We start from the raw sequence: 17,231 nt of genomic DNA, 5'->3' as shown, positions 1-17,231 counted from the left end.
GTTCAAGAGATGAGAACATGTTTGCGATGCGCTGCAATCCTGTGAAATATGCTTGAACACACGAGGTGGGCAGAGAAAAAGACTGCAGTGGACACCAGAGCAAAATGTGAAGTGCTTGTAAAGAAGAAGGGCTCTCCCTTTTGCTTACTTTTTTTTTTTGCTGTTTGAAATGACTTTGTTCTCTTTTTCTACTATCTTGTGATCTCCCTGTGTGTATGTGTGTGTGTGTGTTTTGTTAGGAAACTTGCTGAGTGTAAGCTTCTGGTCATAACTGTCACAGAAAGGAGAGAGAAAACGAACAGCAGGTTTTTGTTGCACAAGATCGTGTGAGACCCCGATAATCAACTATGATTAAGCTGAGAAGGCCTTTTTGCATTTTCTGCATCATAATCTGATTGGCTAAAGTCAGCTTTAAAGTGTGTTTTGTTTTTCTTTATTTTCCTCCTTTGTTTCCATTTATGCCAAAGCTTCTGAAAAAAAAAATCAGAAAAGAAGAAAAAAGCTATTTGAGTAGTTGCTATCAATAAAACCATTTATTTATTGACACCAACTTTTTTTCATTTTGGTCAATGCACAACTTGATCATATTACACAAGATGATTACTATTTACAGATAACAGCCACATATCAGCACATGATCAACATTTACTAACGATTCAGCAGTCAAACAGTAGGACACTACGCCAGTTATTAAAGCACCATTTTATAACCTAATATATCACCCAGTCCTCAGAAACAGAAAACAGAAAATCCATCTTTACTTTACCAATGCTTGCTATATTTCTATTTACAATAACCAAAATAGTTTTTTTCTTTACAACTGCTCAGTCATTGTCTCATCATCTGGTCAAAGGACGTAAACAACATGCAGATGCAATCACCCCTGAGAAAGAGGAAGGGTTAGTTTAAGCATTTCAAATACCATCTTCTTTTTTTTCCCCCAAGTAATCCCCTTTTTTCCCTTTTGATAATGCTAAATATTGCACATGCACCACAACAACTTTTCAAAAACAAAATATTTCAAAGTGGCTAGCTCCCCTGACAGTCAAATGAAAGCAGTTGTGACACATCGGTGTTTTGTCTTATTTTTTCATGCTTTCTGCTGCTTAAACGATTAAAAATTATTGTTTATAATTCATAAACTTTGCTGGAATCTGTAGCGTTTAACGAATCTTCCTGTTCCTGAACTAATTATCAAAATAAAAGAACCGGTTTGAGACGCAGTGCAGCTAAGAGGGTGTAAAAACAACAAAAAGCAGCTCCAGGCAGAAGCAGCCAAAGAAAGGTGGTTCCAGATTTTGACTTTTTTTCCAACCTGTTATATATACAAAAACTCTCAAATGTCTGCACACCTCTGTTAAAATGCATGCTTCTTGAGACAAACAAAATATTCATTCTGATGAGGTTTTTTAAAACCTTTCCCTCAAATTATTTGAATAATATATTTTGCAATTCGAGTAAAAAACAAATGCTACAAGACAAAGAAACTCCAAAATGTCTGCAATAACCTGGTGAAATAAATATGGATAAGGCTTAAATTCACATTTGCTGCTATTTATAATAAATCTGTTTAAGCTCTAATAATATGACCGTTCCAAACGGGATTTTCCTGGTCATTTTCCATCCATATGTTGCAAGGAAGTTCCAAAGCATCAGAGGAATCTTACTGAGTTAAAGTATTAATCTGTGTACTATAAAGCAATGACAGAAAAACCACAGAAAAACAAAAATCTGGACATTTTTCCAAGTAGGCGTAGGGTTACAAGACATCTCTTCTAAAGGTAACATCCAGAACATCATACCCAAGCTAAAACTGGTAGTGGCAGCATCATGCTCTAGGTTTGCTAACAGAGATTATTGCTAAGAATGGCTTCACATACCAGTCAGTTTTGGCCCCAAACCTAGAAAGCTTAACCTGCTGACACTTTTTTTTTTTGTAAGCTTTACAGTCATTAAACAAAAAGAACAATATCATGTTAGGGAAATGGCCAGAGTTCAGACCTAATCCAACAGAAAATTTATGGGAAATTACTGTGCTGCCTAATTAAATAATTTTAAAAAATTGCTATTGTCACGTTAAATTGACTTGCACAGATTGACACAAACAAACCACACACACAAACACAAAATAATGAATTCACGTTTAGGTCTACTGAGAAAAATCCATCAAGCTTAGCAACAAAATACAAACACCGCTATAAAGGAACAAAACACACAGAAAACAAAGACTTATTTATAGATCTTGAATGTCTGGTAAAATATTAGACTGGCTCAGCTTCTCTGAATATAATACTTGCCCGCAACTTTAAACCTAAAAGGCCAAAGTGTCTCTTAAAAGTGAGTGTATTACTAAGTTATCCTGGAGTTTGACAGCTACATGGTAGGATTAGGAGCTCAGGGTGCGGCTGGGGGTGGAGTGTGAGCGGCTCGGGGCAACGGCTCTGTCATGGAGGGAAGACAGATCCGAGGTGGCTCCATGGAGTTTCCTCTCACTGTAATATGGTCCCATCCGCCCTGCAGAGGGGGAACACAGAGGGAAGTAGCAATTATAGGTTCATATCCCAGGAGTGTTTGGATGTTTATGACATTAAATTCCATTAGTGACAGAGTCCCATCCTGAATAGTTTTACCCCAATGCCATAGTCCCATGATTGCCCCTTGGGTTCCATGGGCTGGACTCCGAGTCGATGGCACACCGTCCCGCAGCTCAGACTGTGGCTGCCCTGAACCTTGTCTGCTATGATCCACACCTACAGCAACACATAAAGCAATTCAATCAACCCAGGAAGCAACAAACAGGTGCATGCTAAGAACTGAAAATGTAAACACACATCCATCCAAGCCCCAAACACAGAGCAAAAAATAAAAAAAAAAGTAAAAAAAAGAAATCTTTCCATCCCAAATGGTGTTTTTATCATCTCTTTTTTATCTGGTCCCAAACAAAATGCCTGAAATATCCATGAGCCCACCTGATCCAGGGGTCCCACAGAGACTTTGCGTACGTTGTTTGAGATGTGCTCCCAGGATGAGCCCTGAGGGTAGCTGGGGGTCACTCCCTGTCTGTACCAGAGGTTACCTACACATGAGCAGAGAAAACGTACAAAAGGCACTCTGTACAGTGAAGTTGTTCAGAAGATGTTGCCGTAAACACAAAGACAGTGTCCTTACCATTCTCGTCCACAGTGTAAACTGACGTCATGCCTACAGACACCTGCTTCAGCTTCTGCTTAGCCGGAGAGGGGATGTGGTACCAACAGTCCCCTGCAGATGGAGACAGAGCACTTTGATACTTGAGCGCTAGGCTATCTTTAATCAGAAGCGGCATAAGTTGCTATGTTTTGCTTCTTGTAATTGGCATGATTTTATTTAAATGTTAAAGTCGTTTAACAGAACTGAGACATTTTTTGTCATGGTTTTCAGACAGTCTCAGATCCTCCTGCTGACCTGCTGGGTTCGGTCCTGAGACTGACCCCCGGTAGAAGGCTGAGCCGTCCCGAGCCACGCCCCACACCTGGCTGGCAGCCCCAACAGAGATGGACTTGAAGGGCTGGTCTGTCCCCACATGAAGCCATGAGGTTCCCTGACATACAGACATACAGACAGGAAGATGTAACAACTACCACAACAGTATTATTCATTCCCCATGAACATTTTCACATTTTACCACAACAACAAGTAGAAGTATTTCATCTGGACTTTTTGTGACAGACCAACACAAAGAAATGCATGATTGTTAAGTGGAAGGACAAGAAAACATAATCTGACAGACAGACAGACAGACAGACAGACAGACAGACAGACAGACAGACAGACAGACAGACAGACAGATAGACGGATGTCAGCTGGTGTCTTGGTTCTTAATGATTTTTTTCCACCTCCCTTTCTGTGTATTCAATAATTTTTTCCTCTGCCATTTCATATTTATGACACATAACTTAAATGTTGAACATATTTGTTTTGGTTTCTTTCTATGGATGGATTATTTGAGAACATGTCATGTCAGTAGCACTTTTAGGATATATTCACTATGAAAATTTGTGATGTGTTAAATAGTTATTTTACTTTCTGTATCATGAGTGACAAAATTACTGAACGGTTTTCACTGTCTTCTCATTTTTGGAGCTGTCTTGCTATTAGCCAAATATCATTTGATCACCTGGTTACTGTAATCTACGTTCCCTCATTTTGCCCCAGAGCTTTCTGCCATTAATGTCTGATTAAAGCATTTAGAGAGCAGACAGTAACCTTTAACAGTAATATTACCCTCATATATTCAATGAGAGTTAGAAAACTCTCATTGAAGTGGTTGTTATGGATACCCATAAGGTGTCAGGCTGGTGCATTGAGTGTAATTTTGCACATTAGTAACTCACAGCAGGTGTCAGCAGGGTGACTCCCAGTCGACACAGGACGTCTCCTTTGTTGCTGATGGCCCACACAGGAACTGTATCCACGCTGCTCTGAGCAGCACAAGGCAGGATTGTGACATCACTCAGTGGGATTGGTGGAATTTCCCGCCAAGGTCCTGTTGTTGTCAATTTACACTTCCTATGCAATGGGGGAAATAAAACAGAAGCAGGAAGCTTTAACATAAGCAGGAAGCTTATGTTAAAGCTAAAAAATGTAAATTTTATTTTTTAAAAATGTTTTTTTTTTTTTTACATATTTATTAAAACTGTTACCATGTTGTGACAATATAACATGAGACAGGCAATCTATGAAAATACTGCTAATGCTGTCTGAAGAAATATACTGCTGCCCAACAAAAACAACCAATCAGAGTCAGGAGGAGGGGGTTAGTGCTGTTAATCACACTCATGTATGCAATGGTCAATGTGCTAATGGAGAAGCAACTTACTGTTCCAGGAAAACTGCTCCTCTGTTATCATTGACAATGCTAACTAGCCTTAGCATTCCTGGCAGACTGCTATCGGGAAGAAGCTTTAGCATAGCAGAGGACAATGGGGAGCAGCATATATACAAGTATGATTGACAGAGCTAGACCCTCCTCCTGGCTCGGACTGGTTGTTTCTAGTTAGCACTTGGAGGGAGTAGAGAAGATACATTTTTTCACAGATTATTGGTTTCAAACCATATTGTCATGACAGCGTCAGTTTTAACAAATCAGTGATTCTTGAGAATAGGGACAAAATGGGTTTTAATTTTTCCCAATTTTTTTTTTATTATATCTCAAACCTTATTTATGTAAATATGACAAATAATGTTTTGAAAATGTAAAAATGCTAAGGTGCAGGCACACAGTTGCAACATTTTTAAAAAAATAACATTTTTAATTGACCTGACCCAGAACATTGTCATCACCATCTGACAAAAATAAATATAAAATTATTTTTAAAATACCCTATTAGTGATATTTTTACTAAGTTTTACAGACAAATGCTTCTCAAGAAATAAAAAAATATTATTTAAAACAAAAAACAACAAAAAGTCCATCTGACGGAGTTGACAGTGCTTGACGGAGTTGACACAGAGCTGAAGCTGGTGACAAACTAGTGAGTAAAAAGAAATACTTGATACATGTGAATTTATGTAAAATACATTAAAGTGAATTAATTGCACATTTAAGTTAGATTTGTCAACAATTTCACTGAAAGAGTCAGAAAAACTGATGGAGTTGACAAAATACCAAACTACCTCAATCTATATGTTGTTTTTCTGAAGGAGGCCATATTGTAGCTCATCAGTTAGCATGGGGTCCTTAGAAGTTCTGATGCCCCCCAATAATGCCTGAGTTTTTTTAGATTCTTTTTATGTCTGACGGTGTTGACAAAAACTAGGGACAAATTTCAATGGAGTTGGAAAATATATAAAAATGATTTTTAATTCAATTTATTGATACTTTTATAATTATTTATATGACTACTTATATTTAATTTTCATAATATATAATTTTAGTATTTCTTTAATTGTTTTAAACTATTATAATGTATTGAGTTCTGCTCCTGGACAAGGGATTTTAAAGACACCAGCCACCTACTACAATGTTTAAAATAAAAAAAATATTCAGCAAACACCAGGAAAATATACATTGTTGTGCTCATATAACCCAGGTTAGTTTAGTCAGATATTTGAAAAAATTATATTTTGTGTGTATTTTATTCAAATTTTGTGCTTTATCCATAGGACCTGTTTTGTCCCTATTCTCAAGAATCACTGAAATATGTAAAAAGAATCTTTTATAAAACAACTTAAATATTCCAAACAAAACAAATACAAACATCAAGCCTCAATGATCCATTTAACCCACTAACAGAATACTTCACTCATCACTGGTTTGCTCTTTCTGAAAATACCTGGCCCATCGCCTGCGCCGTACAAAGTCCTTTATGGTTTTAAAGCCATGATAGGACCTACCAGAGGACATGGAGGGAGTGGATGAATGAATTAGAAGGAACAGAAAAAAAATTTAATGAAAGATTAAGTCACGTAAAGTGTAGCCTGAAAGGAAACCTACGCTGGAAAATCTGCAGCATATTGCCAGCCCTCTCTGTCTGTTCCCCCGGAGACGCTGTAGTCAACAGCCCAGTCAGACACCTGGACACGGTAAAGAGAACTGAAACACTTCATGCACCTGCAGTTGTTGGGTTAAATGTTCTCAGAAGTCAAGAATAAACACTAGAGGTGAGCTCAGATTACCCATGTCCACTGAGGAGAAGGGGGTTTTGTACCAGTCTTAGTGCACTCGCGTAATCCTGACGCATCGCTCCACATGTAGCGGTCTGTTGGAAGGCCTCTAAAAGGAGGAAAGCCCAATTCACATGGGTCAGAAAGAGCGTAATACAATTATTAAACAGATTAAATCACAATAAGCCTACATGTGTTTCATTTATGATTGCTTTACACAAAGAACTTGGAAACATCTGCATGTAAAACACCTGTTGGTGTAGCCAGTGACAGGGTTCCATCTCTGGTTCTCATAGATGTAAACGCTCTTGACGTCAGTCTGGGTGTAAATATTATCTGTACTGCTGGCCAAGCCCTGGAAGAAGCCTCCTCCATAGCCTCCGGTGTGGACCCAGGCGGTGTGGTCAAAGCCGATGCCCCAAACTATCCCCAGACTGTTGCACTCCACTAAACGCAGGTGGCCTCCTACCTGCCGCCAGAACCTGCACCAACAAAACAGAAAGACTCACAGCAAACTCACAACTTTTATTTAAATACATCACAGGGGCAACACTAATGCATTCATTTATTCATAGATTTATTTATATTTTGATATATTTCTATGTGCATTCTTGTTACTTTCTTTATTTATGTATTTTATATATTTAATTTATATTTAGTCATACTTAAATCACAGTATGACACATATGTATATATATTTTTATAAATTTTATGTTGCTTATGGTTACATTTGTATGTAGCAATATTGAACACTTTGAATAGAGCAGCTGTCAGCATACAAGTAATTTTCCCTTGGGGATCAATAAAGTATATTCTAATCTATTCTATTCTATTCCACCTAACAAACATGGACTATCTACTATTGGTAGGTCATATAATATCCTAATTAAACACAATGGGGGGTTGTGGCCTTAACATAGTTCAAAGTAAATGCTCTTGGTGGTTTTTCTTACATTTGATCACAGGGTGTGGGGTAAGGCATGGCTTCGAGGGCAGAGGAGGGCTCACTGACAAAGATGTCCCCTTTACAGGTGATGGACCAGATCGCCTGTTTGGACGGAGAACCGTGGATTCCTCTGGAGTCACAGCAGGAAACACTCAACAAAGCCAACTGGAAAACAGAAAGAACATTAAAGAGAGCAAAACTACTTTACGTCACCTGTTTCTGTGTAATCACAGGATAAGCAATCACAAAAAAATGCATGGTAAAAGACATGAGCAGATATTCATCTTCTTATCAAAGTTGTGCCAACAGGAATCATGGGACTAAAATGTTTCATTTTTGATGTAGATCTCTCTTTCTACACACCCAATCATGCATCTCCAGCTCTGTGCCAGCTGCCACTCTTATTGGCCACCTCTGTTTGGTACGTTCAGGAGTGTAGATGGCAAAAGTGTGCTTGGAGTCGTTGAGAACAGGAACCAGGATGGTTACTTCATTAATGAAGGCATGGAGGTACTGAGAAAAGACAGAGGAAGGAGAAAAAGTAGAAGAATGGAAAACATTCATTTTTGGAGTTTTGTGGCACGAGTCTTTAGACAAACAGAGACACAAATTCAAGCTGAGAATTTATGCAATGCAACCGGAGCTTATACACATGCATAGATAATAGCAAATATAAATTAGACATATTATAAATGTACGAGTCAAATTCATGTGGTGAGCAAATTGTGTTTTTTTTATTAGTTTTACCAACTTTACATTCTCACCTTCTTCTCCTCATAATAATTGTAATAAATGAATAAGATCCCATCCTTGTGTCCCTCAGCTCCAGAAAACTGTTCCAGAGCAAAGTGAACATCCATCCACTTGTGCGGCTTCCAGTCTCTCCACCACTGCATGGCTCCCTTCTTTACCCACACCGACTGCCAACACAGATTGGAGTTCAAGTCAAACCGTGAATGGGTGTCAATGAAAAGGTACTCTTTATGATCCAAAAGCTTATAATTTTTCAGAGTGTACTGCACGCACCTGCTCAATGGCTTGTTCATAATGTCTGAAATTGTCCATCTCTCTCTTGGACCTTTCACTAAGCTGCTCAAAGATTTGTTTCCGCCAAGCAGCTGTCTGAGCAGGAGACACGGACAGACTCAAGGACTGGACTGACTGGAGCACGGCTGGTGAAAGACAAGTAAGACAAGTAAAGCATCCTTTGCAAGAAATGGTCAAATGTTCACTACAGGAATCCTGTTATTGCATTTTAGGCAACAAAATCCAAAGAATGTGCCAATTGTTTTTTTTACCTAGTTAATCAATTAATTGTCAGAATAATAGATAGATCAATCAAGTTCTAAAATAATCATTAGCTGCAGCCCTAAATCTGGCTGTGTATGTATAATTTTGACTGTATTTGGGGGGAAAAAATACTGAATTTAGGTATTGTATCATCAATCCACCTGAAAAAGAAAGCTTTAAATAATTAGAAGCCCAAAATTGATATGATATTAATGCACATGATGTGTGTATGTAAACATCTGACTGGAATTAGACGTGGTATTTCAGAATTCTAGCTGTAAGAACATTTCCCACTGAGTCATTTCACAACATAACATACACGTGTTCAAAGAGTAGCTGAACCAGTTGAGTTGAGAGTGGCTGTCCACAGAGCAGCCTCCTCCGCTGACCCACGCCCACAGAGGGTGCTCGTCCACCCCATACTGATCCTCCATGGCCAGGCTGTAGGTTGCCAGTGACGACAGGCTACAGGAGTCAACGGAGTCTGCCACTGCTCCCGTTTGGCCATATTGAATCTGTGCCTCCTCCAGATCTACATTACTCCACTGGGGGTCAGAAGGACCACCAGACCCAGTAATGGTAACAGTACTGTTACTGGACAGAACGTCAGCCTCTCCTTCATCAGGGATGACCTCCTCCAGGACAGCAGGAGAGGCTGATTCAACACCTCCAGATGTCTTTGCTGGTTTTCGGTCAGAGACGAGTTCAGAGATAAAGCTGTCGCTTGTGACCTTGGGGATGTTGGGCTTGACGCATGGTTGTGATGAAGAGTTTGTAGGGGCATCTACGAAGGAGTCCAGCCCAGGGAATGTGACACTGCTGATGGCTACATCTCCTGGTGGATGTTCTAGGTCTAATTCAGCATCGCTGACTACTGATGGAACCCGCACTTCACCGGAGAAAAAACAACCCGCACTGTGGAGAGGACAAAGATTCAAGTCAGTAGAAATTAAATCATGAAGAAGCTCTGCTTTACAGACATTTGAATAGTAGAATGCATGTCTGTGGACTCAGAAAAAAGTTTAAGTCCCGTGGGATGCCTTTACCTGTGTTGACTGTTTGCACTGGCACTGGAATGGGATCGCTCCCCGTCTCGAGGAACGCTGATGGCCTTCCAGGTTTTACCGCTCAGCTCACTGGAGGTAACACCCTGTCTGAAGTACACCAACCGGTCCTCAAAGCTAATGGCCCACACCTTAAACAGGAGATGAGCCATGTTATGACTTACTGAGAATTTGGCAGAGCCTCACAAGACTGTCCATAACCCACATATTTCCAACATAATATGATAGACTAACAGAAAAAGGGCAGAAATGGTGGAATGGAAATAAAACAACTCCTTTTTTTTTTTTTTTTTTTTTACAAATAAAAATTGTGCATTTGTATTCAGCTGGAATATAGTCCAAGCATAAGAGAACCCCGTCACACAGTCCATCCAAACATAAAATCTTAAAGGGGTAAATACACATCACACAACATTTTCCATATTTCTATTTGTACAAAATTTGAGGACCATGTATTATTTCCTTCCATTTCCCTTTTATGCAGCACATAGTGTTGGTCTGTCACATAAAATACCAATAAAATATGTTGATGATCATGGTTATAATGTAGCAAATGTGGATGAGTTAAATGGGTTTGACTAGTTTTATACTGTATGTAGGAACAAAGTAACAGATATTCTTATCCACAGAAGAACTGAACATTTCTCTAACAGTTAAATATTTGGAGTCTGGATGTGTTGTGTCACCTGGTCGTTCAGGCCCACGTTGATCATGATCATTTCTCCAACCATGTTGATCCATCCGGAACCACAGGGGTTATGAGAGTTCACACCTCGCCTAAACCACACCTAGGACAGCAGGGTGACAAACTACTTCAACAATGATTATATTCCCATCATTCTTTGTATGCATTCATCAGTTAAAAGGTTTTATTTTTAATCTTGCAATCCTAATTCTAAAGACTTTACTGCAATAAATTTCACTGTAGCTGTCTACAGATGCTACTTCCTTTTTGCAACACCAGATGATGTTTCAGTTTCCAAGTATAGCTAATTTTAGTCTCATCTCAACCTTGACATGATTTAAAGTTCTGAAGCCCTGAGGTACCGATGGGTAAATCTCGCGGATATTTATTTTTCTCTTATGGTAGTAGCAGATGACTACAGTCTCTCTTTTCTCCTCTGAAATCAGATATGGTGATTTTTCTGCTTCTTCAAATGACCAACCACCACTGGGCAATTGGAAACATTTGGAAAAACTGATACATCTAAGTGTAACGGTTTATACGTTTGTTAATATGATTATTACTTTGTCAGAGAACACATTGAAATTAAGAATGTATAGAAAAACATCAATACATACATCTATACAGACATGCCATTTTCTTACTTTATTATCTTTGGTCACAGCCCAGACCACATTAACTCCTACAGCGACATGTATAGTGCCCACCTCAGGGCTCGGAGACTCCACCCCTGCCCAGGAAGTACCTGCAACACACAGGAAGCAGTTCTCAGACAAAATCCACACGCTTCAACAATGCATGTGCACAGTTCAGCGTGTACCTCTTGGGCAGTCTCGACTAATGCCCTCCCTGACAATCAGGTGACCCTCCCACAGCACAGCCCAGACCAGGTCCCCGGGGCCACAGCTGATCTGGACCACTTCTCCAGGGGGAGGCACCTCCACCCAGGAAGAACCCTCAGGATTGTGGTGAGAGATGTCTTCTCTGAACCACACCTGGACAGTAATAGAAACAGTGTTAGATAATAACGAGTGACAGTATTGTTTTTTGGTCAACTGCATAATATTATTTGAATATAAGTGTTAAATACCACCCCAGGAAAGAACCACTATCTGATTTGCATAAAACAAGCTAAACAGGAAATAAACAGCAGAATAAAGTGGACCATGGTGAGCTGTAGTGTGTTGAGGTGAGCTGTACCTTTCCTTGCAGGGACACGGCCCACAGAGACAGCCGGCCCCGGGGCTCCTCACTGATCTCCCAGCCTCCACAGCTGATGTCACTAAAGGGATCCGGTAGAGCTGTCTGCTGCGAAGGGATCTGTCAAGGCACAATTAGAATGAGACAAAGAAAATAAAAAAGTGTCCTAAAGTCATAGAAACAACTTTGCCAGATATTCTGGACTGATAGAAATCTCTTCTAAAAATGTTAGTTGAATTGCAGTTTGTTCATGACTGAATAAGAGGGATAATTACTTTTTCCACCAAGAAAAAGGAAGATTTTTATATTTACTCAAGTTATTTTTATCCAATATTAAAACTTGTTTGCTGAAACTTTTAATTGTGTCAGTGAAGCAAAAAAAAATAAAAAAATAGAAGTATCCTGTAAGAGGACAAACATTTTATTCACTACATTGTATGTGAACATAACTCGTACAGATATTTTGACACACACACAAACATACACACCTTAGCCCAGGTGTCCATGTCTTTGTACCTCCTGTAGCGGAGCCATCGCCTGCGACGGACACAGGAGTTCCACTTCTTGTCCTTGGTGTAAGTGGCAGGAAAATCCATGGCATACGTCCACCCCTGCAAACACAAACACTGAAGTTATTAATACAAGATGAGTGCAAGAGCAAAAAGGAAAATGAGTTCACCAAAACACTACCTCTTTTTCTGTGGGCTCTCCATCAAGGTTTTCATCCACAAACCAGTCTCCCTCCCACTCCCAGCTGCTGGAAGGGAGCTGGAAGCTGGCCATGGGTTGATGCTGCAGGCCTGTGATGTCACTCCACTGCCAGCGGTCACTTGGCAGCAGACGCTCTGAGAAACCGTCAACGGGATTCCATCTCTAAAAGAAAAATAGGGAGAAATTATTTCATTTTCATGTCTGTCCATCCATCCATCCATCCATCCATCCATCCATCCATCCATCCATCCATCCATCCATCATCCATCCATCCATCCATCCATCCATCCATGGTCTATAGCTGCTCATCAATGCAGGGTCTGGGACTCCTGAAGACCTCTGGTCCCTATCTTGAATGTTTTTTGGGCAAGAGGCTGGGTATGCCTCAGACTGCTGACCAGTCCATCTCATGATGACACAGAGATACACAGGTAAAATAACCTCATCTCTCCCCCAAAAAATAAATAATGCAGGAAGACTCTCATACCAAGAGTCAATTTTAGAGCGAATTTTTGTGTTTTGGATGAACCCAGAGTACATCAAGAAACACAACACAAGCAAAGGAAGAATATGCAAATTGCATGGAGAAACAACCCTGGTCAGGATTCAAACTTGAGACTTTGTTGTTGCAATAAATAACCAGCAGAGTAACTGCATGTGTTGCTTGTCCCTGTTTTTTTTCTCTCCCTTTCTGCAGGTGTAGAATCAGACCTCTAGGGTGCTCTCTAGTATTCTCTTCATCCTTCTGTTTCTCCTCTCTTCTTATCTCCTTCTTTCTATTTTAACTTTTGGTCCCACTTCTGTCCCTTTTTTGTCATCTCCTTTGATTTATTGGGCCAAGATCTGATGATTTTTGAGACCAATGGAGGAAGGTGAACTAACTATAAGAAGTCATTCTGACATAACTTAGCTCTGTGACAATGAGCTAAGTTGGAAACGTGGAACTGGGGTCTATTTGTGTTAATTAATCAGACGTACCAAGTAAAGTGTACATGAGCGTAGCTGACAAACAGATCACTTTTGAAGATTCTTTCTCTGGAAATTTTCTCCTAACTGAGATCTACTAAGGTCATGCATGCAATCTGGGAAAAAAAGCAGCAAAGTCCTTGTCAAGCTAATTCTCACATGTTGCAAAGAGACAATTAAGAGACCCTAACCTGATTTTCGTATGTGTCCTCTTGGTAGCGGATGGGCAGGTCAGATGCATGGACATTCAGGTAGATGCTGTTGTCACAGGCAATGCCCCAGCAGCACTGCTGAGCTGCTGTCACCCGCTTGAACTCCAGGTGGGCATTGCGGCAATGCTCCCATTGCTGTCCCACAGTGGACAGGCTGTAGACACGCCCGTACACGTCCACTGCCCACAGCAGGGTCACAGGCATGGCTTCACCCGTACCTGGAGACAAGCAGCAAGAAAATGTTAGTTTTTTTATATATACATGGTGCACAGTGTTTAACAAAACTACACAAACATGAGCAAAATGTACCAAACTTTTATCTGTATGTTCATTACAGATATAGGAAGAATAATACAGCATTGTAGTTTTCGCAAAAAAATCATTCTGATTTCCGTGATGAAACTTACAACAGGAAAAAGGAGCAAAGGGAAGTCATGAAAACCCTCATGTGATCATAACTTCATTCTCATAATGTGGTTTCCATAGTAATTCTAAAATTTATATTCATTCATCTGATAGACATACTCTATGTCCATCTCATCCAAATTCATATTCGCAGAATTCACATCACACAAAAGCAGCATGTCTTGTTTAGACACAGCCATAGAAACAACTAAATGAAGGCTACTTTATAGAGCTTCTGATGGATATTATTAGGGATATTATTAGCCAGATGGTTCTAATCAAAGTCACTTAAACAACTGATCACCAGCAGGCAGGACCACCTCAAAAATGAGGGAATTTCCTTGTTGGCTGTTTGCTAGCACATAAACAGTGGCTGTAGTGAAGCAATTGCTGCCAACAATTTAAGAAAGTTACCATGGACATTGTCATGTAAAACAAAGTGAATCATTCTAGAAAGGCAAATCAGAAGTTGAAAACATTTAAAGCATAAAGTCACCAATCTTCTCAGCAGTGGAAGTCACAGCAAATTCTTCAAACTTCAGACAATTCAGCAGTCAAATAATTTAACCTCCTTCCCTAAAATGTTAATTCTATTTTACATGGACATCTGTTACCATGACAAATGTTCAGATCCATGACATTACAATTACAAGCCTGAGAAAGTACCGCTTGTCTAGAAAGGTTGCAAGGAGATTCTCTCTACAAAAACTATTAAATGTTTTGGATAGTTTCACCTGAGTGTACAATAAAACTTCTTGAGACAAAGGCCAATGTGACTGCTTCAAGTTATCCTGTATAACTGTAGTTTGAAAAGAAGCAAAATCACAGGGTCTACTGAGTTTTATATCAACACTTCTAATTTTGGTCTAAGAAATCCTTTTCCTTTATTACTTTCTTACCATGCTTCAAGATTATTTTTGTTACTCTGAGACCAAATCTGTACTGAGTAGGTGGGGTTGTGTGTTGAAGGGCTGTTTCTGGCTCTTGCTTCATAAGTCTCACCTACATTTTGTTGATGTCACATAACTAAACTGCATTATTAAAGTTTGCTTCCTCAAGATAACCTGCTGTTTTTATCCCTACCAGCTCTTTCTTTAAAGATACAAAAAGGTCATTGATATGAACTGTGTATTCTGCAAACTCTATAAAGAAGATCTGCATAAGTTATTCCAGTTTGATACTTTTTCACTTATTTTCTGGCGAGATATTTGTACATTCATTTCCAACAACATTCTCAACAACTTTTCCCTCGCCTATGCTGACATTAGGGCTGGACGATATGACTGAAAAATGTATCATAATGAAAGCATTTCATATCAGTCGATAAAAATAATTATTGATTAAACAATCATGCATGTACACACCCATACCCAAGGAGAATTTTAGGAGATCAATCAACCTGACAGTCATATTTTTGGATTGTAGGAGAACCCTTCTATGCACAGATAGAACTTTCAGAAAGACCCCAGGCCGGGATTCGAACCCAGGTCCTTCACTGCAAAGCAACAGTGCTACCAACTGCAACACTGTGCAGCCCTTATTAGACATATTATCTATTGATACTGATCATGGCTTATCGAGATATTGTTAATGATATTTTTGTCCACCCCTAGCGAGCGTGTTGTTTAAATTCTTATTCTACTAATAAAACAGATCAATTGTATATCATCAGCCTATTACTATTATTACTATTTATAAATCCAAACTTTTCAAATCATACATTTTCCTTCTTAATTTTTTTAAAGAGGAGTTTGAGCAATGTATTACAACACTTCAACATTCACAAAATAATACTAAAGTTGATATGTGCACTCTAACATTTTGGTGAATTGATTTTCATTTCTACCTGCTGTATAACCCTTGGCGTTATTGTTTTGTTATAAATTCTTTCTGTGTTTGTGATTTTGATTTTGCTGTTTTTACCAGCAGATTAATTGAAAAATAAAAAGTTGGCTTCCTCAGATTTCAGTCTACACTTGGAAAATTACAAACTGCTTTCAGTTACAGGTAAAGTAAAACATGGGATGCATTTAATGCTAAACTGTATCTTAAATGTATGTCACGCTAATTATAAAACATATGATACCTAATTTGGCTGCGCACAAAAGTGACGTACATTCGGTGCGTGAGGTTGGTTACATTGTAACAAGCTAGCTGTATGTCAACACCCTGTCAAGATAAGCCTCATTCACAAACAAACACGACAATAATTTTTCCAAACAACTGTAAACTGTAACCTAAAACTGGCTTCGGAGTATCACGACACGACAATTCTTATGTCTGGACACGGTTAACCATAAAAAGTAAAAGTGACAATATTTAAATTTAACGAACCTAGACCCGCCTATAAAATGCCAGCCGGTGCAGGTAGCAGGTCGTCGCTCTTTCTTCTAACAGCAGAAATGAATGGTCAAATCATGGTGTGTCAAGTGGCTGCTAATATTAACGTCCTAGTATATACCTGCTATAAAACCGGAAGCAGTTGTTCCTTAAATTCTATTGGCTTAGTTGTTTACAACGCAGACCTCCAATAGAGGGCGCTCCCTGCTCAGATTTTACAAGTAGGTTGTTGAGTTCACTTTTCAGCAAGATTCAAATACTATGCAAGTTTTCTGCTCAAAATTGTTGAACTTTTTTCAACTTTATTTACTTTCTTAGTTACAAACACAAATAGAAAACGAACTGCTATATTTTATTCTGTTATATAGCTGGTTGACTGATTGAAGATGGTTGAAAATAACACAGATTAACAAATTATCTGACTATCCTAAGTTGTGCAGTACTTATAGCTCATATGATTTCCCTTGCTTGTAGATGTTACAAAAATACACAAACTCAGTAAAAATTAATCAGATGTTTTAATGGGCAACATCATCAACGTATGGCTGCCACGCTGACACTTGGCAAACGTGGCAAACGTGGCCACATCTTTCATACTTTCACTAAATAATAATAATCACAGCAGTAATAATGTTTGTTTTTTTTAAAGAAAACCCTTTGGAAAACCTAGAGATATCTTTAGACCACTTTATAAGAAGGACTGCTCTTACAAGTGTGATTTAAAACCGTTTGAGATTGTATTAACAACACAGATTGATATTTTCTTG

At 39.1% G+C, this 17,231-nt stretch overlaps 1 protein-coding gene across 1 annotated transcript; it reads right to left on the bottom strand.

Annotated features, from left to right (window-relative positions):
* Positions 1 to 939: 939 nt before the first annotated feature.
* On the bottom strand, positions 940 to 16,603 carry tecpr1a (tectonin beta-propeller repeat containing 1a). Its single transcript, XM_007558792.2, has 24 exons — positions 16,459 to 16,603; positions 13,699 to 13,937; positions 12,521 to 12,703; positions 12,319 to 12,441; positions 11,831 to 11,950; positions 11,451 to 11,625; positions 11,275 to 11,375; positions 10,632 to 10,733; positions 9,928 to 10,076; positions 9,201 to 9,796; positions 8,618 to 8,763; positions 8,356 to 8,511; positions 7,955 to 8,104; positions 7,599 to 7,756; positions 6,897 to 7,127; positions 6,658 to 6,754; positions 6,476 to 6,555; positions 6,315 to 6,371; positions 4,374 to 4,548; positions 3,445 to 3,580; positions 3,169 to 3,261; positions 2,970 to 3,076; positions 2,631 to 2,750; positions 940 to 2,514 (listed from the first exon to the last, which is right to left on the bottom strand). The coding sequence occupies exons 2-24, from the start codon at positions 13,921 to 13,923 to the stop codon at positions 2,395 to 2,397; spliced, it is 3,600 nt and encodes a 1,199-aa protein (XP_007558854.1). The 5' UTR covers positions 13,924 to 13,937; positions 16,459 to 16,603; the 3' UTR covers positions 940 to 2,394.
* Between the last annotated feature and the right edge of the window lie 628 nt (positions 16,604 to 17,231).

The sequence above is a fragment of the Poecilia formosa genome, unplaced genomic scaffold (genome assembly GCF_000485575.1).
Source record: "Poecilia formosa unplaced genomic scaffold, Poecilia_formosa-5.1.2 Scaffold4, whole genome shotgun sequence".
Classification (NCBI taxonomy): domain Eukaryota; kingdom Metazoa; phylum Chordata; class Actinopteri; order Cyprinodontiformes; family Poeciliidae; genus Poecilia; species Poecilia formosa.
Note: the sequence above shows the minus strand (reverse complement) of the source record. Positions and strands in the feature narration are given on the sequence as shown.

What these genes read in the sequence shown, in the direction of transcription:
- tecpr1a (XM_007558792.2), bottom strand. Translation starts at nt 13,923, where the DNA reads ATGCCTGTGACCCTGCTGTGGGCAGTGGACGTGTACGGGCGTGTCTAC. An exon ending in AGGACACATACGAAAATCAG is followed by an intron (nt 12,704 to 13,698) that starts GTTAGGGTCTCT and finishes TTTTTCTTTTAG; the next exon opens with AGATGGAATCCCGTTGACGG. An exon ending in CTTCTCCTCAGTGGACATGG is followed by an intron (nt 6,556 to 6,657) that starts GTAATCTGAGCT and finishes TACCGTGTCCAG; the next exon opens with GTGTCTGACTGGGCTGTTGA.